This window comes from Cryptomeria japonica, chromosome 3 (assembly GCF_030272615.1).
Source record: "Cryptomeria japonica chromosome 3, Sugi_1.0, whole genome shotgun sequence".
NCBI classification, from domain to species: Eukaryota; Viridiplantae; Streptophyta; class Pinopsida; order Cupressales; family Cupressaceae; genus Cryptomeria; species Cryptomeria japonica.
The window spans coordinates 459,218,981-459,245,318 of record NC_081407.1 but is presented as its reverse complement, the minus strand read 5'-3'; the positions used below and the strand labels follow the sequence as shown (position 1 = coordinate 459,245,318).

At 40.1% G+C, this 26,338-nt stretch overlaps 2 protein-coding genes across 3 annotated transcripts in view; one reads left to right on the top strand and one right to left on the bottom strand.

The window, feature by feature from the left end:
• Nucleotides 1-26,338, top strand: part of LOC131062418 (DExH-box ATP-dependent RNA helicase DExH3) — a 222,870-nt gene that overhangs the window by 1,641 nt on the left and 194,891 nt on the right. The gene's annotated exons all lie outside the window — the stretch shown is intronic.
• On the bottom strand, nt 1,797-3,209 carry LOC131874645 (uncharacterized). The gene is made up of 2 exons (XM_059218401.1): nt 2,400-3,209; nt 1,797-2,297 (listed from the first exon to the last, which is right to left on the bottom strand). The coding sequence occupies exons 1-2, from the start codon at nt 2,626-2,628 to the stop codon at nt 2,044-2,046; spliced, it is 483 nt and encodes a 160-aa protein (XP_059074384.1). The 5' UTR covers nt 2,629-3,209; the 3' UTR covers nt 1,797-2,043.

The window sequence follows — 26,338 nt, the reverse complement described above, 5'->3', positions numbered from 1 at the left end:
AGGAGTGACTCTCATTGTCATCTTTTTGATACTATTTCTTGTAAGATAGAACAACATAGTGCCAGGAGTATCGGCAGGATCAGCATGGACAGTAGCATCTGGAGCACCATCCACCTGAGATGAAGTGGTTTCATCATTGTTAAAATCATTAGAAAGACACAACAAGTACTCAAGATGAGGCTAAGGAAAGCACTTGAACTGTAAAAAGTTGCTCTGAGTGACCAATACAATTATTGCTATTGGGGACCTTCCCCTGTCAACAGCTAAAATAGACTCTTTATCAAATCCTCTAGACCATCACAAGATGTCCCTGCATCTATTACAAGATGTCATCTTCCCCCTGGCACTGAAAGTGTAGGTGGATCTTGGTTATTGAAAACATCGTCAACCATTGCTTGAAATGTTTCCTTACGTTTATCTAGATTTTCTGGTTATAGAACTCCTTTACACAGCTCCACGATGCCAAACTGTTCTCCTTGCTGTTATAACTCAGGATTTGATAAATTTGAAGGTATGAGCTTGGTGGCACGGTTGGAAAATAGTTGCTTTTTAGCAGCAACTTGTAACAATCCAAAATATATGAATTTGGATGTATGTGTCACTGTGACAATCTAATATGCAAGGCTTTTAAGTGTGTTGTCATTGCAACAACTTGAAATAGTGATAATTTGCAGGTACAGTGGCTGTAGTGATTTCGCACTTAATTGGCAAGTGTGAAATTGCCATAGCAATGATAATTTGTATGTACAGTTGTAGCAGCAAGTTGGCAATGATACAGTTGCTGTTATAGGGACTTGACAGGCGTAAAATCACTGTAGTAGATTAATATGGTATGCTTTAGGCAAGTACAATCTCTGGAAAGTGTTGGTAACCTTCAAAATTGATGTCAAATAAACCTGAAACCCTGCAACTAGTCAATCCTTTGCCTGGAAGTGATGAAACTGTGCTGCAATTTGATAAATTTGATGATGAATGAAGTGCCAAATAGTATGAGTGTGGTGTTATTGCTTTGGACAGCTCTAAATACTGTTTATTTGACTGTCAATAATCAACTTTATGCTTGAAAAATGGTAGCTAGGTGCAGTAGCCTGATGAATTTGAGTAGGAATGAACTTTGATGGCTACCACATCTCTTTGGATGTGTTTGAATGGTGATGAAAAGTGCTGTCACAGTCTGCAGGTATAGTCGCTGGGTGCCATTTAGGAAGTACTGGTAACCTCTGGAAATAGGTGAAACTTGATGTTTGAAACTCTAGTGTTCGATTTTCGTATATTGAATGGTGCTGCAAATTGCTGGTTTTTTTGTCAATGATTGGATTTATGCTTGGAAGTAATGTCAAAGTGTTCCAGTTTGATGAGGTATAATGCTCAAATCTGAAAGAGGAACCTGCAAAAATATTGATTCTGTGCTTGATGATGTTTGTTGAAGAGTTGGGAAGGGAGTTAGTAGGATTTGCTTTCTTTTTTCCCCTTTAATATTTATCAATTCCATGCTGGAGGAGTTAAGATGGGTCTTCTTACTTCAAGGTCAACTTTTTGTTCTTCGTCTAAGATGCCAGCAACAAGTCTCCAATGTGTGGGACTCTTCTTTTGATCAAATGCAAAATGCCTTAAGCTGTCTAGAACAAGGAAACAATAATCGTTTGGGGAATTAATCGGCAAAACAAAAGTATAAGATTTTTTCAAAAAATCGGGAAAAAATCGGGAAAAAATCGGGAAAAAATCGGATATACAAAAAAACGTAAAAAATTGCAGAAAAACAATCAAAAACTACTTTTTTATATATTTTAGGGTATTTCCATAGCATAGAGATATTGTAGGCAAATAAAATAGACACTTGAAAACATGAATTGCAGGAAATAGATTTTTGTTGTTTATATTCATATCACTGATTACGTTCCACAAAATATACTACACCATAAATAATATCTAGATGGTGATAGATGTCAAAATGTCAATTACAATATAGTTTGTGACTTTGAATAAAGTCAACCTGTAAACTAAGTACAAAATTCCAAAATCTCAAATGTAGGCAATGACATGCTAGAGAGCAGGAGGCCCTGATGATGAAGCTCCTGGGTAAGAGCCTGTCCTAATTCCTTCAACCCATTCAGGACGAAAGTTGGCTTGCCTCATGATATCAAAATCTTCAGACACAAGCGGACGATCAGCAACAACATAATCATCATCAACATCATCATCATCATCATCATCATCATCATCATCATCAGCAGCAATCAACTCGCACTCTGGATATATCTCATCGAGGTCAATTGGCAAGCATTCCTCAATAGTTCCTGATTTTGCCCATGTAGAAATTAGTGTTTCCCTTACAAATGAAAAACCAATGAATAGTGAATAAAAGTCAAAAAACTGCAACTATATATTAATATTCTCACCTTGAGCTTTCCTTATCTTCAAGCGGAGGTTGTGATGAACAAATACCAAGTCATTTAGTCGTTGTTGTGATAGGCGGTTGCGTTTCTTAGAATGTATGTGTTCAAACACACTCCAATTACGCTCACAAGCTGATGAGCTACATGGTTGGCTCAAAATACGCACCGCCATCCACCTTAAATTTGGTATTTCATCTCCAAAAGAAGCCCACCATGCAGCTGAAAAACACATTATATGGAGATGATATTGTAAGACTAAGAGTATGTTATAATCTTAACAAACTTAATGGTTGGCAAAATAAAGAGATTGTCAAAAGTTTATAGAGTCTACCTGGTTGAATTGTCTTTCTGCTTTGTATAGCAGCCCTAGAAGAGAGAAAGCCCTTAGCATGCTTGTACATTTCCAGCTCTATCGTAGCCGCATCAAATTTTTCCAAGTCAGGAAACATTTTTTCCATGCACTTGAAGAAGCCTTGTTTGATCTCAGCATCAATTTCCAGGAAGTCAGTCTTATAGAATAACAGAGGATTGAGAAAATATCCTGCAGCATGGAGAGGAGTGTGCATTTGTCCATCCCATCTCCTATCAATTATGTCCCACAACGGCATATACTTATCTCTGTTATTTTCCATCTTACTCCTTATCACCTCCTTGGCCCTATCCATAGCCTCATACACATATCCCATGGGGGGTTTATCTCCATCCACTAGTCTCAAGACTTTTACTAAAGGCTCTGAAAATTCTACAATTTGTTCAATAGATTCCCAAAATGTGGTAGAATACATATACTCTGCCACTGCTATGCCATTTGCTTGACTTGTGAAGCCAGACTCCATCCACTCAGCTGAAACAAACATTCGCCTCAAATTACCTTTTTGTTCACATAATGTTTGTAATGCAAGGAAATATGTTGCAAATCTTGTCACTCCTGGTCGAACTAGCTCCTTGCCTCCTGTGAAAGAGCGCATTATAGCCAAAACCCTTGTGTGATTATAAACAAATTTGGTAACCTTGTGAGTTTTCTGAAATGCAACCTTAATCCATTCAATTTTGCCAATGTCCTCTAGGGTTAGATCAAGGCAATGTGCTGCACATGGTGTAAAAAACATGGAAGGATATTTATCTGTCAGAAGTCTCCCTGCAGCAACACAAGCAGCAGCATTGTCTGTGATAAATTGAACCACATTTTGTGGCCCTACATCCGTAACTACCACGTCATACATCTCAAACAATGCATTTGTGGATTTCATCATATTAGATGCATCCACAGATTTCAAAAAAACAGTGCCAATCTCACAAGAGACAAGGAAGTTAATGAGAGTTCGGTTCCTTCTATCTGTCCAACCATCTGACATGATGCTGCAACCGGTTCTAGCCCACTGCAATCGATGTTGTTTAACAACATCTTGAACATCCTCTACTGCATCTTTCAGCATACCAACCCTCAATGATTCACAAGATGGGGCTTGAAACCCAGGACCTACAGCTGCAATAGCATCTACCATGGGTTGCCAATATGGATTTCTGGAAGCATGGAATGCTGTGTGAGAGGAGTACCAATAATTAGCAATTGCCTTCTTTGCTTGTTCAGTGACAGTTTTCCTCCATCCTGTACTCTCCAAAGTGGTTTGTGATCCTGGTGTGGTACGAGGTTGGAAGAAAGCATTAGTGTTTCCTCCACCTGTGTTTGGTCCACGTGCTATAGAATTATATGTCGACCCAGATTCCCTGAAACTCCCATCTTCACCATCCTCACCCAAATCATGCATCCTAGGATTTGTAGAAGAAGAACCTAGTTCAACCCCAATTCTTGCCTTTTTGGCCTTATTCTCAGCAATCCCTTCAAGAGATTGCTTTGCCTGATACGAGACATCTGCAGGGCATTTTTTGCATATCTCGGTGTTATTTCCTCGTTCTTTTGACAAATGCCATTTGAAACGATAAATTCCACCACCGATCTCATCTTGACACCAATTGCACTTGACCTTCGTGCTACCAGGAATTGCTGTGCAATGTGTCCATGCAAAGTCTTTTTGGCGTGGCATGGTGATCAAGAATTAGTTCTGCAAAAACATTACACTCAGTTTTTAAATTTTTTGAAGCAGTATGCAAAAGACATTTTAATTCCAAGACCAGTGATACAAATAGGATCTAGTGAAGTTAAAGTGCCCTTTCCTCCTGTAGGTACCTCAAGTGCTTCTACTTAGTTTCTATTTTATTGTGTTTAAGTTGAGATGAAATATTCACATAAATGCTGATGAAAGGCCAAAGCACGGGGGGTTAAAGTTGGACACCCTGTTATCACTACCACCAAGTAGAAACTATGAAGAGGAATAAAGTAAGAACAAAATATATAAGATAGACTCCAGTTCAATGATTAAGTCAATAAGTAAATACTAAATATGCTCAAGAGTCCCTTGAAGAAAACCCAAAGGCAATTTAAAATTTGAACTTACAACAGAAAAGTTTACAATCTCAGCCTAAGAAAAGACAAATGCAAAATGGTGTTAGTTTCCCAGAGTATTCCATAGAGCAAAAACAGAGTCAACACTTGTTGTTTTCTTCCTTAATTGATCTAAAGAAGAACACTGATAAAGCTACTAAGATTAAAGCCCAGTTGTACACAAGTGTACAAACTGCTTTAGGATTGTAGAGGAAGGTAAAATTCATTTCTCAAGCCATCTATACCTTCTCGGATTTTATTATTGCCTAAATCAGAAATTGAGTTAGTAACGTTACCAACCAAGGGACCTAGGAGACAAACAATATTTTGAATAAATGATTTAGGCAATGGATATAATACTACAAGCATTTAACAAATATCAAGTGACCTAGGAGACAAACAATCTCAGAGGCTCAGAGCAGGACAATCGGAGTTTACTATCAAAGATATAGCAGGAAATACAGTCAAGAACACTTGTCATAAGAGTACTATCATATCAACTCAAAATCACAAGGCAACTGATCAAAAAGATTCAGTCGCTGATCTAAAAGGTGTTAGTACAGAGAAGCTTTATGGGTTTGACAGTGATTGAAATTACAAAAGGGGTTGTTTTACATAAGCTACAGACTATTGCAAATTACTAGATAGTTTAACAGTAATTTCTGAAATTACTAAGTTTTAAATAGTTTAATTACGTAATGATAATCTAATAATTAAACAATTAAACAGTAATTTAACAGTAATACATAATATTTAATAATTACAGTAATATTAACTTAAAACTATGAAATACATTATAAATGCGAAAAGTTAATAGTGTGAAAATTTATACATTTATAATGTATTTCACAGTATTAATTTTTTGCATCTATAATGTATTTCACAGTATGTAAACTGTGAATGTTAGTTTCAAATCAAAATACGTTTTTCTCACTGTATTTCTAGTATTGAGCTGTAGATTTATGGTAATATTCTTTATTAGTCTGATGATAAAATATCATTAGGGTTTTGGTACAGCTAATGGCATTCGACTCTTTTACTCAACCTGGAAATATAATATCATAGTTGGATTGGTCCATCCCATTTGGTAGTGCTATTTTATCAGTTTAATTTTGTTAAATTATTGAATATCATTTTGTAATTTTTTAATAAGAATTAATGTTTTAAATGTAAGGAGTCCAGGAATTGAGATAAAGTGATTGAAGTGTTAGGTTCTCATTGTTGAGAACTATATTCAAAATTCTAATATGACAGTTAAAGGTGGAATTCTAAGTGTTGTCTTCGTCTTCTACTGTTAGGCTTCTAGCAGTAATTTCAAAGTTGCTTCTCTTAAGGAGTTAAATATTGGTTGCTTGTAAGGAGTAAGTATTTGTATTAGTTCGTTCATATGGTCTTTTGAGTTGTGTTTGTAGATAACCAGAAAATATATTTTTTTAAATGTAAGAAAGAAATAATTCAATTTTAAGTTAATCTGTTAGACCTGGGTGTTCATATTTTGATTGCATTTTTCCACAGGAAAAAACATTAAGTCTGAAGAGCCCAACGAAGAGCATATCTCTAGTAGTAGCTGTGTAGATGAAGACATTTCTACCTTTTTTGCAGGGTCAGATGTATTGCCTGTTACCGATTGTTACAATCACAATTCTGAAGTAGGGAAGGAACAGTCCGGTGTCACTGATACCCTAATTACTGTGTTGAGTGATGCATTGGGTGTGGGCTTCCAGCAGATGGTCTCGACAAATTTCACAAGAAATCAACTATGTGAGCATGGCTCATGTCTCTGAAGTAATGTCCAGGGTGCATATGAAACTCTAAAACTACACCATTGACAATTCTTGAATCTTAAGACCTGTATGGAGAGGCAGTAAGCAAAAATTGGGCTAATTGGGACTACTTTTTGTGTATCGAAACAACTGCTTGCTAAAGGGATTACTAATCACAATTCGAAGAGCATACCAACGAGGAGGATGCTGAGACATATTCATATTTACGGTGCTTTAGTAGATTTTAGTATGGTGTCAGTTGGTGAATAATGTATTAATTTTTTGCATCTATAATGTATTTCACAGTATGTAAACTGTGAATGTTAGTTTCAAATCAAAATACGTTTTTCTCACTGTATTTCTAGTATTTAACAAGTAAACAGTAATTTTGATTTGAAACTAACATTCAAAACATTATCTCTTATTAAAAAATTTATCAAAAGTTATTTACCAACTTCCTAGTATTTCACAGTATGACAAATATTGCACAGACTGGAGAATGGTCATTTTGCACAGAATGTATGTTGAGCGTAAATACCTGGAAGTGTTGCAACACCAGCGAGGTGAAGAATGGCGGTGGGGAGAGGTAGCCCAGTTCGGTGAAGGAGCCGGAAAGAACTGGAGCGAACTAGCGTAGCAACACCAGCGAGGAGAGCAAACTAAATGTTATCGCACTCTCAGCGTGCAAACCGTAAACCGCACTCTCAGCCTGCAAGTTATCGGGCGAGATATGGAAAACCCGAAGCGCGAAATAGTTATAAAGAAAAAAAGCAGACGATTTTCGCGCGGTTTAGGGTTTTTTTTTACGTGGCATTTTATTGACGATTTTCGTCGATTTTCGGCGCGATTTTCGGCGCGATTTTCCGCGATTTAATCGGTAAAAAATCGTTAAAAAATCGTTGAAAAAAGTCAACGATTTTTTTGCGCGATTTTGGGGTATTCATCGGCATTCCATCCGATCCGCGATTAATCGGGAAAAAACGCGTTTTTTTCCCGACTGTGGTTTCTATGGTCTAGAATATCTTCTTGACCTTGTTCAATCCAATCTAAATTAGGCTGCAAAATTGGAGCTTGAAGGTTTCGAGAGTAATGTACACGAGACTGGGAACTTTGACAACACATGCCCCAAAACCTGTTGGTGTTTTAATTTTTCACTTTCATGACCACAAATCAGAACAGTGGATGAGGAATTCCTTTCTTCGAATTTGTAAGGGAATCTTCTTGATTTAATCTACTTTAAAATAATAAATTCTTAAACAAAAACAAACCTGCTAATATGAACATAGTGCAATATTTTCTTTGGGGCTTTGCATAAGGATAAAAGAAATAAAAAAACTTGACCCATCTGTTTTTGACCTCGGAGGCTACATCATAACACTTTGGAGAACTTGTTTTACACCAATGAATTTTCTCAATTTATGACAGCTAAAACGTAAACAAAAATTCTATTCAAGGATTAAAGCAGAGATCCTTGGAGTTGTATCAACAATTAATTTGATCTTGAAGAAAACATGACACATGGAAATAACAAGGATGAAAACAGTTGATGTTATTGTAGCTTCGGTAGTAATCCTTAGCTGACTACGATCAAATATGTAATTAGCCTTTTGGCTTTACATATATGTATGGGCCGTTTAATATAATCACTTTGTTAATAAAGTATATTATTATTAAGTGGGCTGACTTGGAAAGTCCGCAACCCTTGAGGAAAGACATGTGGGTTTGAATAGAGCCGACCCATTGGTGAAGAGTCACCCTCATATGTGTATAAACAAGATCGGTTCCCTCTCTACATTATTCGCAGGAGAACACACAGCAGTGTGATAACACATAGCAGACTGAATTTAGGAAAGATGTGCTTGGGGGTGATGATAGAGTTTATCATCTATGGCTGGGAGGCTAGAGTTGTGTCATTGCCCATGGTTAATCGAGCACACCGCAAATCAACATGGTATCAGAGCGGGCGATGGAGACCTATGAAGGACTGGTTAAAGGCTGCGTCAGAGAAGTTGAAGAGCCGTGTGAATCTCTGTGAGCAGACTTATGTGGATAGAGAACAAGGTGGTTCCTTTTGATCGACATATGAGAACTAGACCGGGAAGTTTTTTTGTGGCGAATCATAATGGGTTCGACCTTGTTTATGGTTCTGTGGTTCAAGTCACATCATTGTTCACGTATTTAACTTCTGTGACTGGTGGCTCGTGGTTTTTGTCGACATTATCTTTTGTTTACATTGATCAGATTGATCATTCTTCGGTTGAGTTAGATCATTATACATAAGGTTGACCGAGTGGAGAATCTTCAAAGTTGATGCACCTTTATACCTGTCGACCTTTTCTGTATTCAGCCTTCCGGCATTTCCTCACCATGGCGTCAACTATTCTATCACTAGCTTCGCTTTACTACTTCTTCGTGATATCTCTTTGTTTGCAACGTCATTTGCGAGCTCGTCAACATATATTTGTTGGTGAGGCTATCTTCTGAAGTTCGTGATTTGGATAGTGCATTGGGCACAAATTGGCATGGTTCTATCTAGATCAGGGCTCATCATTTGATAGGCTTATTTCATCTTGGCACATTAGTCTCATTGTCTTCAATTACAACGAAAGTTCAAGGGAGGCGGCAAGATCTCGATCTGGCATAAATCTAATGGATTGTCTGTGTATCGAATCGCTTAGCAAGCATTTTGTGATTGGCAGTTCCATCTATTGGATTGGGCATTAAGGTTGATCTTTAATGTTGTTTGGCGCTAGCGCCACAACATTGGAAACACTACTCATATATTTGCTAGTCAGAGAGCGATATGAGAAGCGACGGCCTTACTGTAGACAAAACCAATTCGATGCTCTCTTTCCATAGAATGTACAAGTTTGCAGAGAAGGGTCTTCATTTGAATGCATGACTGCGAAGATTATTGACAAAGATTGATGCCACGTTGGTGCTATTGAGTGTCCTGTGCATGGCATATGGGCCCAACATCTCACAGTTCCTGGTTATGTCATATGAAGACAACAACTAAAATAATGTATATCAAAGAGGTGCATCATTTGAGATATGCTCTACATATTGAGGACTTCCACTGTCTAGTTATTATGAGATCTGAATCTTCAAGTGCAAAGAATCAGGAAAGAACAATTGCTGGATTGCGAGGAACATTAATAAATAAAGAGATAAGTATTTTATGCTTTTATCCATGTTTTATTAATGCTATTGGGATAGTGAATCTTGTATGCTTCTAGCACTGGTATTTCTCTTTGGAATAGTTTAGTTCTATGAACTATTTTTAATCTCTCTCTAAAGTGCTTCCAGGACGGTTCAAGGAAAGAAGAGCTTGATACATCCTGTGAGGAAGTCACGCGGGCCGAAGAATGGAGACAGAGCATTGGTGGCACATAATTAGAGACATCTCTCAAAGAGGAAGAACCTATCAGTTTGTCATTGTGATCAGTTTCTTCATAGACCTGAGGAATTAACATTCAGAGGGAGTCTGACAAACTATCAGAGGCAACCTTGGACAAGGAAGTCAGGAGGTTGGAGCTTCAAAGGGATTCACATCATTATGAAGGTTTGTGTTAATGCACCCTTCTCTGTGAGGGAGAAGTTTGAGGTGCAAGCCCTTGTTAATCCATTCTTCTCTATGAGGGAGAAGTTTGAGTTGCAAGCCCTTGTTAATGCATTCTTCTTTGTGAGGGAGAAGTTTAAGGTGCAAGCCCTTGTTAGTGCATTTTTCTCTACGAGAGAAGTTTGAGGTGAAAGCCCATGTTCCACCCTCCAGGAGTAGCCATGGTGGATCCACCCTCTGGGAGTAGCTATGGTGGATGTCATGTGAGAGACTCCATGAATTAGCACTTGTGTTTATTCACCCTCTGGGAGTAGCCATGGTGAACGTCATGATGAGATGACGACATCACGTTGAGGATTCCATGATGGGCACTTGTGCTCATTTGCATTTCTATTCATGGGAGTAGCCATGATGGACCCACCCTCTGGGAGTAGCCATGTGTTTGCCCTCTCGAGTAAACAGTTAAATGCAGAAAGTAAATGCACAGAACATAATGGAAATACTTTAAATAACCAGTCTCTATATTAATTCAACAGTCCATGTACATCAAGTGCTTATAACATTACATTTGACACGACTAACATGATGATACTTCGAAGAAAAGGTACACAATATATAATACTCGAAGGGGTGTGACACAACCGTCGCAACTCCAACTACCTACCCGTCGGCTAACTAACTGACCGCCGTAACTCATTATTACCGACGACAACATAAACATAATATAACAACATAACATAATGATTATTCCCGGCAACATCATCCCCCCCAAGAAAAGAAGTCGACTCCGACGACTTAATACAAAATAGAGATGAACGGCAGGAACGACTGACGCCAGTCGGGCCCGGATCTTATACACTTGCTGCATCCTCGCCTGAAAACCCCCTGGCCTGAAAACCCTTTTCTGCTACCATCCGATGCTCAAGTGCGGATTTCACCAATATTGCTTCCTTTGCCATCATAGTCCTCCTGTGCTTAACTCAAACTTGTCTGCAAAACACGTTTTTCAGTCTCAGTTTCCACCAACTGCTACTCAATTGATACTATCTCCCTAGCCAAGTTGTCCTCGATAGCCACCTGTGCCGCTCTCCCGGCATCCAACTCCTGGGTACGCTGAACTAAGTCTCACGCGACTATTGCCTCCAACCTGGTGGTCAGCTCCTCCCGAGCCCTCTGTGCATCCACCAAGGCAACCTCACGTCCAGCCGAGACATACTCCGAGTTCCTCAAAGCGTACCAGTCATGCTTGGAGGTGGCCACAATCCGCTGGCACAAATGCTAGGAGACACCTCAAATCCTCCATCACACTCCCCAAAGGCCAAAAATTGAACTGAATAACTCCCTAGTGTCATACAACTGCGCGGACCTGCAATGCCTTCCCTCAAACTCTATTTGTTCCCAACCTCCAAATCCGTCTCCCTCTATGGCTTATGGCTTCCCCGCCAATGCTTAGCTGCAGGCTTCTTTCTCACAATACGGACAACCACAACACTTCCCGTGGTCTTCTATAGCTCAAAATAAACTGGGGGTCTGGGGGCAACGCCCCCAGCGGGGTCGAGGGGAAGCGCCCCTCGCAGGGTTTGGGGCAGCGCCCCAGCGGGGTCGAGGGGCAGCGCCCCTCGCCGGGTCATGGGGCAGCGCCCCAGGTGCGCTCCCTGTCGCAGTACAGGGCGGGGTCGAGGGGCAGCGCCCCCGCCGCCAACACCAATTTACAACCCTCAGAACCATACGAAAGTCCATGGCGCACAACATTTCAGTGATATTTTAAGATGCCAAAAACCCTTCTTTTCCACTCTGAATTTCCAGTATCCTGGCTTCAAACTCCAGCGAATCATTTTAAATCTGGTCGTTGTCGTTTTTTTTTTTTTTTTATTTTATTTTTTTATGGCACTGAATGTCCCCGATGGCACCCCGGCCATACAACCTCCCTATACGGTCAACAACAGCACTGGCACCTCCGATCGTGCGGCCACCTTCCCGTGCGGTCGACACCCTTCTTACCATACGGACACACCTCCACTGGCACCTTCGATCGTGCGGCCACCTTCCCGTGAGGTCGACACCCTTCTTACCGTACGGACACACCTCCAGCATACCGACAACATGCTCAACTGTGCACACCGTACGGTCCTCCTTCCGCATGCCCAACGCAGTTCAACCGTACAGTGACCACTGACGATGAAGCGACTGCGTGTGTGTTTGTGCGGCTGCGGGCTGCGCGCTGTGCGGCTCGTGAGTGTGCGGGTGGGTGAGTTCATGTCTCGGCAACAACCTTCGGTGGCTCCCACCGCACGGTGTGACCGCCGCACGATGGTGTCACCTTGGTGGTTCCACCGCACGGTGGTGTCACCGTCCACCTCACCTTGGTGGTTTCACCGCACGGTGGTGTCACCTTGGTCCCTTTTTCTTTCTTTTTTTTTTTTAAAATCATTTTTGACCGTACGGTCGCTGTCGTACGACTGTACGGTTTTCATTTTTATAAGTTTTTGACCGTACGGTCGCCTGCCATACGACCATGCGTTTTTTTTTTCAATTTTTTTGAAAAAAATAAATTTTTGATCGTACGGTCGCCTGTCATACGATCGTACGTTTCTTTCTTTCTTTCTTCCAACCGTACGGTCATCTGTCGTACGGCCCCGTACGGTGGTGTTTTTTTTTTCACAATTTTTTTTTTCTCATCTCCTAATTTAGTTGTCTTAGAGAGTCATCTGCTCGGTCCCTTGTCTCTGGGATTGCCCTTCATCCTTCTCGGTTTTCCTCGCCCGAGAGTCGCCTGCTGTGGTCCTGTGCCTCTTGAGTCGCCTGCCTGGCCTCTCGAGTCCCCCTCCATCCTCTCGGGTCCCCCTCCGGGCTCTCGGGTCCCCCTCCGGGCTCTCGGGTGTCTGTCCGGCCTCTCGAGTCCCCTGTGCGCTTCGCGTGGTAGGGTTTCAATTTGTACCCGTTGGTGGCCAATCTATTTTCAATGGCCATCGGAAGACCTGGAACCACAAATTCTACAGGGACCACGACCTCCTTCCCGTACATAAGAAGAAGAATAACAATAAAGATTTTGAAGACTGCGGTCTTCCATACAGGGTTCTGTTGACGTGTATTTTGTACACTATCAAACACAGAATAAAATACCTAAAGGTACCTTATCCTCTCTTGAGTAAAGCCTCCGAATGTTGAAGATGTCGCGAAAAGGATCAATCGGGATGACTTCAAGGTTCTTGTATGTAGGGTCTCTACGTGTGGATAAGCTCTCTGTGGTATGATGTGATTTGCTGGAATCACAAGGGGACTTACATTTGATGATTGAACGTCTGATCTGCTTTGAATATTGCTGGAACACAGGCTCTTACTAGCTTAGACTTGAAAAAAAAGGAAAAAAAGATGAGGGCGAGGAAAGGATCTAATCCTAACACTAAGAATGTAAGAACAATGAATGATCTTTGATGAAATTTTAACTAAGTCTTGTTTTGACATCACAGGAACATCTCCACAAGGTTAGTGCGATCTTCGAAGGAAAGCTTTATGATGTTCAAATCATCCCTGCAGGCATAGACACCATCAGGTTGATGCATATCAATGAAGAAGCGACAATTGAAGTTAAGCTTAAGCTGAATGATTCCAGTTGACTACACAAGGCAAGTCTGCAATCAACAAACTGCTAGTAGTATGGATATACGAATTCCACCATCAATCAAGCACATTTCTTCCACTCATCTAATCATAAAATCAAACATGAGAAGTATAAAGACCATGCAAATTGTCGAATCGACCCATAAATTTCACCATTTCTTCAATGAAGTTACAAGTCTTTTACAACAACATCTTGGCAACAATCTTTGCCTTCTCTCTCTACTCTACTCTAATTGCTATTCTATCAACTAGCTAATCACCTTCTAACTACTCTCTATCTGTCTTCTAACTGCTTCCAACTATATTCTAACTGCCTTTACAAAATGAAATGCCAGGGCTTATATAGTGCCCTCAATACAATTCGATGGCTTAGATCAATTCGAGATCAATGGCCAAGATTCAACAATGAAAACCCTAATCAGGGTTTGTTACAACCATTACATAACATTTAATGCTTGACCAATGATAAAATTGTATTGCTTGGACACATGTCCTCTCTAGAAAATTCCACCAATGGATAGCTGGGGTAGGTACATCGGAGTTTGTGCCACCTTCCATGAGTTAGGTACATTGAATTTGGAAATGCTGAGGTGGACCACACTGACTGGAGAAGTGATGACTAGGATGCCACCTCGTCTGACACTTGTAACTTAGTAAATATTCAACTTGATGTTCTTGAGAAGCTAGCTTTAATTAATTCATCTGGAACTATCTGCTTCTTCAACGAACCCTTGTTCTAACTTCTTGTGTCCTTGATGTGCAGGATGATTGTTGTACCTCGCCTTGGAATACTGGATTGGAGAAGTCGCCCTTGATGACGTTAGTCCAAAGAAGGCCGTCCTTGTCGATGCTAGGCTGGAGGAGGTCGCCCTTGTCCTTGCTTGATCGTCCTTGATGAGAACCTGCCGACTTGTAGATCCTTCGGGCTTTGAAGTCGCCATCTTGATACCTACACAACATTTCAAAATTAGTAATATATCTTGAAATCTAAAAATTAAACTTTAAAAGGAAGATTTAAGATTTTAATTTGGAAACTTCATGATAAATCTTGAGTTATCATTTTCTAATTAACTACGCAATTTTCAAAACTTGAAGTTCAAAATTCAAAATTTCAACATTGGGACTAGGATGATTTCGCCATACCTCCACTTGAGAATTAATTCTAAAAAATGATGCAAAAATAAGGTGAATTTGCTAGGCAAAATGTAGATCAAGACTCCCTTTAGCAAAATGCGCCTCCTTTAGTCTTCACAAGCATCAACTCCACCACCTTAAGTCTTCAACACTTGAGGAAAATTTGCTCCAAATAGGCCAGCTTTTGCACTTCTTCTTTGCCCTCCAAATCGCACTTGAAATAATGAGTGAATGATTTGAATAATGAACAAACACACCCAAATATATAGAGCGCTCACCATTTTACCTCCCCATAGGCCGACTTGATAAAATAGGCTCCGAAATAAATAAAATTGAAAAAAAAGAAGAGGCCGACTTGATAAAAAAAAATGATACCTCAAGCGCTCCATCTTTTTTAATTTTAATTTCACAAAAATTAATTTTAAATGCCTTTATAATAGAAATTTGATTTTTTTTTTTGAGGCTAAAAATTAATTTATTAAATGCCAATTTAATTAATTTTTTTTTTTAAATATTCCAAAGTTAGCAATTTGGCATCTAATGCGATTTGGAGGATATTAATGCCCAAATATGGTAAAAAATAACGAATGTCAATAACCTCGCTCTGGTCCCTTGGAGAGGGACAGGAGCGCTCTTGCATTTTAAGCCTTGCATTCCTTGCTTTCACGCTCAAAACCGCATCCTTGGCATCCAAAATGGCATTTTTATTTGGAACTTTGAGTTTAATTCACTTGATCTTTAGAAGGAGCGTGCCTTGGAACATTTTCGCCCTGGTCCCTTGGTGAGGGACAGGAGTGATTTTCTACTTTTGTCCTTGATCTTTATCTTTTAAATTGCCAATTCATGTTGTGGGGTAAGCAATGATCCCCATTATTCATTCTATGCATGCTTAACTCGTTTCCTCAAGGCAAAATAGGCTCTCCCAAGATTTTCGCCCTGGTCCCTTGGAGATGGACAGGAGCGATTATTGTCTTTTGGGTTGATTCCCTCCTTTGTGGTCCACTTAAGTTATATTCAACGGACAAAACACGCCTCCCTTGACCTCTTCAAATCGTAAAATCACTTTAATCTTGCAAGGATAATGCAAATTTTGAAATTCAAGCTCCGGTCCTTCAGCGAGGGACAGGAGCGAATTTTGCCCTCTAGGCCAAATCTTTTCACTTTTCATCTTGAAATGCCTTTGCTAGGGAAGATTTCACCTTACTTCATGCTATGAATAAAAGTTAATGTCCCAAAAAGGTCTAAAATTGTGCATATAAAGAAAAGCGCTCTGGTCCTTCAGTGAGGGACAGGAGCACTTTTGACCTTCTAGGCAAAAACTTCATCATTTCATTGTTTTTAATCAAATCTGGATGGTCTATCACGTTCATTTCGTCCTCCACCGTGCCTTTGATGTTCCAATTTGACCAAACAAGGTTAGGAATGACTCAAATAAGCCTTTTCGCCCTGGACCCTTGGTGAGGGACAGGAGCGCTTTGCCTTGGTCCCTTGGAGAGGGACAGGAGCGAAATCCACCCTGGATCCTCAGTGAAGGACAGGAGTGAAATTTGACTTTTTGAACTCTCTATCAGGATAATTTTTATGGAATATAACATTTAAGTATAAGTGACATTTCTTATACTTTAAGTTATATTCCATATATACTTTCAGGATGTTTGAGAGTGGTTTCAGACCTCCAGGAGTTATATTGCAAAATCTAGTTTTTTGAGGTTTTTCAGTTTCCAGACTTAGTCAAATTTCAGGATCAGGACATTCCAGACATAGCCAAATTTCAGGATCAGGACTTTCAGACTTAGCCAAATTTCAGGATCAGGACTTTCAGACTTAGCCAAATTTTCAGGATCAGGACTTCACTCCAACAGGACCTGCTATCCTATTGATCTCCCCGACAACACTCAAAAATGCAAAAGCCAACTGACAAAACCCTAAAAGACCTAAAAAAAAAAAAACCCTAAAAAGCAAAAAACAGGGGTCCCCATTTGCAATGGGGCGATGTGTGAAAACGTCACAACAGGTTCCAATCGTGGCCAACACTCTTCGGATTATCTACGTCGCCAGGGTTTGGGGCGTCTCCCTTCCAATATTCTTTGTATTCCGGCAGGTACACCTCTGTTGGTTGCTCTGGTTCCTCTACTTCGAGCCTGTAGCTTTGGAACATTTCATAATCCTCCATTTGCCAGTGGAAGAGCCTGTTAAGTGAGCATACCTCATCTTCAGAACATCCCTCCAATTCGAGCACCCCTTCACTGTTTGGCTCCATCGCGTTCTTGCCCTTGCTTCCATCGGGAACCCCTTCCCCTTTATTAGAGTCCTTTGAGTCCGAGTTTGAAGAGGCGAGCTCTTCGCCGACATCTTGGGTGTGTAGGTCAATGGTATATTTCCGCCCTCCCTTCTCCATGGAAAGTGTATTTTTCTTCCAGTTGTGGTTTACCCTCGCGTTGATCAACCACGCTCTCCCCAGGATGGCGTCATAGCCTTTCTTCTTCGAGGGAATAATCACGAAATCTAACAAGAATGGTTGCGTACCAATTGTCACTTGCTGGGCCATCAACACGTCGAGTGGCTTAATGCCGTGTTGGTCCGCTCCCACCAGGTTGAATGTGGGTGGCCACAGGGTGGGCTTCCCCAACCGCTTCCATGTTTCTTCTGGTAGTACATTCACCCTAGATCCCTCGTCCACAATGGTGTCCTTCAGAATGGTCCCACGGATACCCATTTCTACCACAGCTGGGTGTCTACCACTGCTCAAGGCTAGTAACATCGGGTCAGTCGAAGGGCTAACGGAAACCTCCACCTGTGGTGCACTCTTCGAAACGGTGGCGGGAACCCCTACCTGTGGTGAACTTGACGATGCGGTGGCGGGAACCTGTACCTGTGGTGCACTCAACGATGCGGTGGCGGGAACCCGTACCTGTGGTGCACTCGACGCTGCGGTGCTTTGCACATTGGTGAGGATGGCAGTCCTCAATTGTGGCATAGAGTCTAGAAGGTCTTTTACCTTTATCGGCACCTCCATCTGCAAGATTTGCCCAATGATGTTATTTTCTGCTTCCGTACGGGATGATGTACTCGCCACCTCGTTGTCCCGTCGTTCGGTCGTCATCTCACGTTCAATATTGGCCTTTGCCTCCTGTAATCTCTCCTTCTCCGTACGGGGGTCGGGATAAGTGGCTTTTTTCGTCTGGGCGCGGGTGATCGCCAGTACTTCTTTCTCACCAGTCTTCTCAGCCTTCTCAATGTTGAGGAGATTAACCCCTGCCTGCAGGCAATTTGCGTCCTCATGGTCGCCTGGCCCACACCAACGACAGAGGTGCTGAGGGGTGGCTTCCTTCGTGCAATCACGGGCGAAGTGCCCCCACTGATTACAGGCCCTACATTGGATAATTGGCCGGCCCTTGGCGTCATATTGGATACGGCTTCCGTTATTGTTATTGTTGCTATTCCTTCCGCCGCCGCGTCTGTTGTCCCGGTATCCTCCAGATGATGCCGTTGTGTTAGTATGTTGGCCGGTACCCGCTGGTGCGGATGTTGTGGCCTGCTCCGTGAACAACACCTGGTTCATTTGCGTACTTCGGGTTTTCATGTTGTATGGGCACTCCTTGGTGGAGTGTCCCATCACTTGGCAAATCTCGCAAAATGCCTTCTTTTGGCAAGTACCCTTTGTGTGCCCTTCCTCTTTGCACTCAGTGCACCATATGTCCCCTTCGTTCCGACCAGTGCTTCTCATTATTTTGAATTCTTTTCTCATTCGCTCCATGTCTTTCTGGAGCGCTTGCACCCGTTTGCCAGCCTCGTCATCGCTGCTGCTTTCCTGTGAAGAGTCATCATCCTCGGATGAGGATTTATTACTTTTCTTCTTCTTTGATGTTTTGTGTTTGCTCTCCAGGTCCATCGCCCTATTATAAGCGTTGTCATATGACGTCGGGGGTACAATTTTCATCTTCCTTCGTAGGGAGGATTTCAACCCTTCAATGAACCATCGTTTCTTCAATCCATCTGCGGGTTGGCTTTCCATTTTACCCAAGAGTTCTTTCAGCCTCCGACTGTATGCTCGTACTGTCTCCCTGATACCTTGTTTGGTACTGTATATCTCCGTTACAATTTCATTGTCATCACGGAGCAACCGAAACTCCCCCGTGAATTCCTTTTGTAGATTGGCCCACGTGGCCACTTTTTGCTTGTCCACATCGGAGTACCAATCTATGGCAACTCCTCGTAACGTGGCTGGGAACTGCTGTACCCAGTCATCCTGGTCTGTTACTCCGTTGGCGGACCAAATGGTTTCACATGTACGACAGTGCTGTAAGGGGTCTTCCTTGCCCTCCACTGTGAACTTTGGCAATTTTTGTTTACTCGCCATCCCACTGCTGGGTCTCGCTCCTCTAATTCCTTGTGTGCTTGTACCTGGCGATCCTCCGCCACCTACAACTGAACCTCCACTCGTGGGTCCTCCAGAAAAAGTTGCTGACACCAAACCAAACAAATTGCCTCCTGTACGGTACCCTTGTGCTCCCTCAGCACCTTCAGTCGTACCGTCACCTTTCGTTGTCTCCCTCCGGTTGTCCTCTGAAATGGACAAATTCTTTAGCAAGTCTCTGGTAGCGTCGATCAGGTTTAGACTTCGCCTTGTTTGTTCCACCAACTCTTCGCGGCTTCTTACCCTACGGTGGTATTCTGGCGAACTGTAGAGTTCTCCTTCGGCACCCTCCGTGACTCCTTCTGGCAGCCCTACAACAGTGTAGACAGTGTAGTTCTCTCCGTCTATCTCTGCCTCCGCAACCTCTGTGACACCTCCTGGGTTCCCTTCGGGCAACCCCTCAACCGGTCGTCCCTCGGCAAGCTGCCTTAGCCTACGCCTTCGTTCTATCTGCTGTCTGAGATTCAACGCGGTTTGTGCCACTTCCCATTCGTCACTCTGTATCTTTTTATTTTTGTCCTTATTTAGTCTGTTGGGCATAAGTCACTTCCATACATAGCAAACACACGCCATGTACACAAAAAAACTTTTATTATTTTTATTTTTATTTTGCCTTTTGGCCACAATTTATATCAGTAGTGTGTCGGGATTATTACAAGGTTCAATTTCCTCCTGGCCTGGCACCATCTCGTTCTGTTTCCCGTCGACTGTTCTCTTCGTAGCGTTGCAGGATTTGTTGTCGTCGCTCTTCCTGGGCAATCTCCTCCAGGCGGGCCTGTTGTGCCAGCGATGCCTGTGCAAGCAACCGGGGGAGGTGGTTCATTAACCGGTTTACTGCCAGGCTAACCTCCAGCGCTGTCCACACGGCACTTGGTGGGATTTCTGCCTCCGCCGCTTCTCGTCGAACGTATGTCTGAATGGCTACTTGGAGCAAAATTGAAAATTCTCGCGTTGTCGTGTCTTCTCTTGTGTAAAGTTCTGTCCGCGCGTCGTCGGCCTCCGGGTTTACTTCACCAACGGGTAGGCCCATTGTGTCTGTGCGCCATCCGTGTCTTCCGTTCCTGAGTTCGTCTAGGCAGCGGTGCCAAATGTTTGCCCTCTCGGGTAAACAGTTAAATGCAGAAAGTAAATGCACAGAACATAATGGAAATACATTAAATAACCAGTCTCTATATTAATTCAACAGTCCATGTACATCAAGTGCTTATAACATTACATTTGACACGACTAACATGATCCTACTTCGAAGAAAAGGTACACAATATATAATACCCGAAGGGGTGCGACACAACCGTCGCAACTCCAACTACCTACCCGTCGGCTAACTAACTGACCGCCGTAACTCATTATTAACGACGACAACATAAACATAATATAACAACATAACATAATGATTATTCTCGGCAACACCATGGTGGTTGTGTTCATTTATATTTCCATTCATGGGAGTAGCCATGATGGACCCACCCTCTGGGATTAGCCATGGTGGATGTCACTACGTGACTAAGATATTGAGAAGGATTTCTCCCTAGCTAAGAGGGAGTGTTGATGTTATTGTAGCTTCGGTAGTAATCCTTAGCCGACTACGATCAAATATGTAATTAGCCTTTTGGCTTTACATATTTGTATGGGCCGTTTAATATAATCGCTTTGTTAATAAAGTATATTATTATTAAGTGGGCCGACTTGGAAAGTCCACAACCCTCGAGGAAAGACATGTGGGTTTGAATAAAGCCGACCCATTGGTGAAGAGTCACCCACATATGGGTATAAACAAGATCGGTTCCCTCTCTACATTATTCGCAGGAGAACACACAATAGTGTGATAACACATAGCAGACTGAATTTAGGAAAGATGTGCTTGGGGGTGACGATAGAGTTTATCGTCTATGGTTGGGAGAGCAGAGTTGTGTCATTGCCCGTGGTTAATCGAGCACATCGCAAATCAACAAAAACAATTAATCATCAAAAAACATTCAAAGCTGCTTCATGGATTTGAACACCAATGTCATACAAAGTTAACATAGATCTTTGTATCAATTGGATTCTTCCTTGAATGATTACAACACTTGGGATTGGACTTGAATGAAAATCTTTTTTGGCCTCATAATGTAACGTCCCTTTGTTGTAAATGCCCTAGTTTTTGCCCTAATTCACAAATCTAGAATGAAACAAGGGCAAACATAGTTAGGGATATAATCTTCATTTAAGAATAAGATGAGATAAGCCTTTTTTTCGAAACCTACAATGAGATTAGACAATGATGTAGATATAAATCATGAAATACATCCAATTCTAGGGTTAGGATATGTATATATTGATCTACACAACCAACATCAACAATTACATGGAAACTCAACCATAATGAGGATTGAATTGGAAGATATTATGAGTTGCCCCAAGTATGCTCTACCCTAGGCCCAACAGCAAGACCTTATCTTCTGTGGCCTCATGTGGTCCTTAATCGATGGTCCTCAACCATCATCATGAGGTGGCGTACCTAGTGAGGGCTTTACACTGTTCCCCTCCATCATATCAACCTCTCACCTCTTATGATTGATTCACTTCAACAATTGATCCATGTGGAGATAGTAGTGAAGCTACAATAAGGTGCCTTTGACCCTCATCTAGTCATCATCCTAATACCTTAACGATTTTACTTCTTGTATTTGTGAGCCATGGTGAAGAAGAGGGGAAAGATTGCAGAGAGTGCCCTAGAAACCATCTCTTCCTAGACCTAAAGACCATACCCTTTGTACTCCTTTGGCCTCTACGGGCGTCCCACTTCGAGGTGGCGTATGTAGAAGGATGCTCATATGCTGTACCCCTCCCACAATGCTTTCACTGTTGCCTTCACCATTGCCTTCACCATGTTCACAAATGCTTATAAAAAATGAAGTCAATATACATAGAGATTTTTATTCATTATAATATTATTGAATTATTTGTTAAATCCTTTTAATAATTAATTGTATTAGATATTGTTTATTATCAGCTCATATTATCTTATCATTTATGCAGTAACATCAGCAATATTGACAGTATTATTTTTTATAATTTAAATAATACCAGCACTGTTATGTGTTAATAATATTGACTTCATAATAAACACCTTTTTGTTATATTAGTAATGTTAGTTTCATAGATTATCTTATTTTCTATCAGTAATGAGTTTACATTATTGAATCGGATTAACTTTATAATCTAATGTCTGATATGAACTTAAAAATGATTATTAATGAATGTTGTATTAGTTTCTTTATATTATAATATTAATATGTGTATGAGGCTGAGAACAGCTTCTATTATCACATTAATGAATGCTGTATTTTAACCAGTAAATAAATATAAAACAGAACAGTCCTCTGCGTATTATCAGATAATTAAACTTATCCGTACTAAGTGTGATGGTTGCTGGTGAAAGTCCCTCTTTCTATTCTTATTATTCCCGAGTGTGTAATGCTGGAGGAAGGTAATCAAAGTTATTTAATTTCTTTGACTGGCTACGACCCTTCCTAAAGGATATGCCTCCCCCTTGAGTCGTGTCTTTTCTAATTTAGATTTGTTATTCTTAAACACAGCCCGATGTATTGGTAATATGATCGTTGCTTTTTGTAATAAACAAGCTTTGATATAGATAATGTACATATTAATAACTTGCGAATAATTTTATTAATAATATATAATGCACATATTAATAATATCATATTATTATTAATAATTTGTGGATACTTTTTTAATATTAATTTGGAAATAATAATTTTTTTAATAATAATAATGTACTGAAATGATTAAACTTATTAAAGTAATCCATAAAATGAGTGTGTATATATATATATATATATATATATATATGAACATAATATAAGGGATACTACACATAAACAGGCTTCAACTTTGCATTCCTTACACAAAAATGCTTCAAAGAATTTATTTGACTTATAAGTTGAATGACAATTTCTACAGCATAAGTGCATCAATTCCTATTACATTGTATCTTCAAATGACACATTTATAACATTCCAGCTATGAAATTTTTAAGCATAAAAAATTATAATAAAAATAATTGCTTTGAAAGCAATTCTATTATCATCCTCTAAAAAAAAAATATAAAATATTACTTTCTTTCCATTTTTGCTTCTCATCTTGAGTGTCTATCTAAACCAAGGGCTCTAATCTTTTTTTTTTGTCGTTCATTTGTTTTAACTGATCTTCAATCTTGGCTCGGGCATCACTTCCAATAAAGGTCTCAGATTCATTGCCTTTTCCCCTTTTTTTCACTTTATTTTCCTTTCAGATTTCACTTGAATTGATATATACCAACTTGGAAACTACTTTGCCCTTGTTTCTGTCTTTGTGTTGACAAGAAAAACATGCTGTTTTGGTGCCCAAAAGAACTTAGGTATCTAATTTATTTATTTATTTTTAATGGTTCTCATTGTGTATGCTAAGACGGGTGCTTAGAGTGCTATTTGATGAGCTTTTGAAAGATTTTGTAGAAAATTTTAGTCTTTCGTTAAAATTGCTCCATTTTCCATTCTTGAATGTTGCACTCTAAATTTTTTGACTTTAACAAGTCTAATATCATTTTATCACTTTTTGAAATCATTTTTGCCCAATAACTATAAAGCTTGAATTTGTATTGTTGATCATTTGTCATTTCCATCTAATGCTTTTTTGTTGAAAAATAGGAAAAAGCAAAAAAGCAACTCTTTAAAATAGAAAGTTTTTATTTTCATGCTTTATCTCCTCAGCTTGGGACAGAATGGAAAAAATAAGCAAAATGTAGTTTTCTTTCTAAAATTAGAAACTTCAAAAAATAGAAAACTTGATCTTTAATTTTGCTGGAATTGCTTGTCTTGAATATTGGACCTTTTGAAGTTATGACTTTATGCTTGGATTTTGATCCTCATATATGATTTTGTCTCAATGTGCGGGAGAAGATTTGCCTTAGCTTCAATTTATTCCACTTGTGCCTAGTATTTGTCATCATAGTCTTTCTTTGAATTTCACCCTTTCTTTCCTCTACAAGTTTTTGAGATGGAGCTTCCTTCAAGATTCATAGTTGGATAATCTTCGTGACAGGTAACCTACATACATTGTTAGTGAACCAAGATAGACCAATACCTAAGGGCTTAATTGGTTTGATAGGAAAGATAACATGGTTGACATTGATGTGACAAGAATGACCTAAAATGGGGATTTATTGATGGAAACCCTAGATTTCTCTTGCTCTATAAAAGTGACCTAGGGCACAGTAGTGAAACATATAGAGAGAGCATGTTTGAGTGTTGAGCTAGTGAAATGTAGTTGTTTTTAGTTCTAAAAAGATAAATGTAGTATCAAGGGTTCAGATTTGTGAGTATTTGCTATTCTTATTTTCAAGAACAGCAAATATGAATTGAAACATGATGTAAAAGGCATCAAGTCAAGAAAGTATACGATTCAAGAAAGTCTTCAAGCTCATTAGTTTAAATTCCAAAGATATTGAGATAGGGAATCCTTGTTTCAATCCAATAGTATTGTTGACAAATCCGAGGAGTTCTTGGGTTGTCCAAAATTGGTCCATAACCATCTAATTGTGGCAGTAATGAAGGTCTATGAGACATTACTAGCAAAACATATTTGAAAACGCAGTGTCTTAGAACAATGAAAGGTCTATTCAAAGTCTACAAAATAACAACTTTAGAATGCGCTTGAAAAGCCTCCTTCATAAAAATAGAGCAAAAATGTGATCAATAGTCTAGAAGATTGTCTTGAAGCCTGGCAATCCCTTTACTCTAAGATTGCTCCACTTCAAGTCAATTAAAAGAATCATGTTCTACAGTTTTGGATAAAATTTGATAAATGGATGCTAAATCATAATAGTCATGTAAGTTTTCATATCCAACTTATGAATGGGATGTTTAAGACCACATGGGGGGCAAGTTCAGAGCAAACAATCTACTTAAATACATCTTCAAATGGGAAGGCAATTCTATGCATCCCACATTGACAAGCTTAGCTGGAAGCTCATCACAATTTGGCGTTTTGCTAGTGCATAGTTTCCGAGCAGTCTCCTAATGCCATACAAGAAAAATGGAGCACATAGGAGATCTAGGCAATAGCTTACTTAAGAAAGTCGTAAAGAAATTGTCACAAGATCCTAAACCTATGGGTTAACATTGATGGGGTAGATTTTCATTGGATGAGAGATCACTGAAATGTCGTAGGGGATTTTAAAAGAGAATCAAGTAGTTCATGTTGCCTAGTCAAAAATTTTTTTGGGCATTTTTCCATTGAAGGAGGTGATGGTTTTCTCTCTGTGTGTGATAGACATGTAAGAAGGGCTTTATAATGGGGCAAAACAAAGTCTTTGCATATGTTTACTTTCCTTATCTTATTGGCAATTCATGGGGTATTGGACAATCTAAGTTCCTATTTATCCCCTTGCTCAAGTTTTATGATGCTCTAATTGCTATAAGAATATCATATTCGACATTTTTGCATAAAGTTCAGCAAATGCATGCCCAATCATGATTTAAGCCAACCCTCGACTTGTGAATTGTGGAGAGGATCAAGGAGCTTCTTTTACCTACGCACAAAAAAGTCGAGGCAATTCTTCCATGAAAGGACATGATGATATTCTATTTTATCACAAATATGAAGGGAGAGTCAGGTCTAGGAAAAGACAACGGCTCATATGATAGATTTACTTATCTTATTTTAAATTTTTGGAATGATGACCTAATGGGGAAGGAGTTGAGGGCCCCCTGCAAAGGACGTGAGAAATAAATCCTTGACCATGATAGAGAGAATGGTAGCCGGACATACGGTTGGAAAGGTGAGTGGCATTGATCATTAACATGCTTACAATTATCAAAGCAAATGATGGTGTGGTTGAATATTGGAAGACACCAAAGTGAGAAGACCACAAAGATCCTATATAAAGAAAGAAGGTAAACACACACAATTGACAAGTGGAAGCTTATGAGACAAATGGATATCTCAATTGTGAAAATT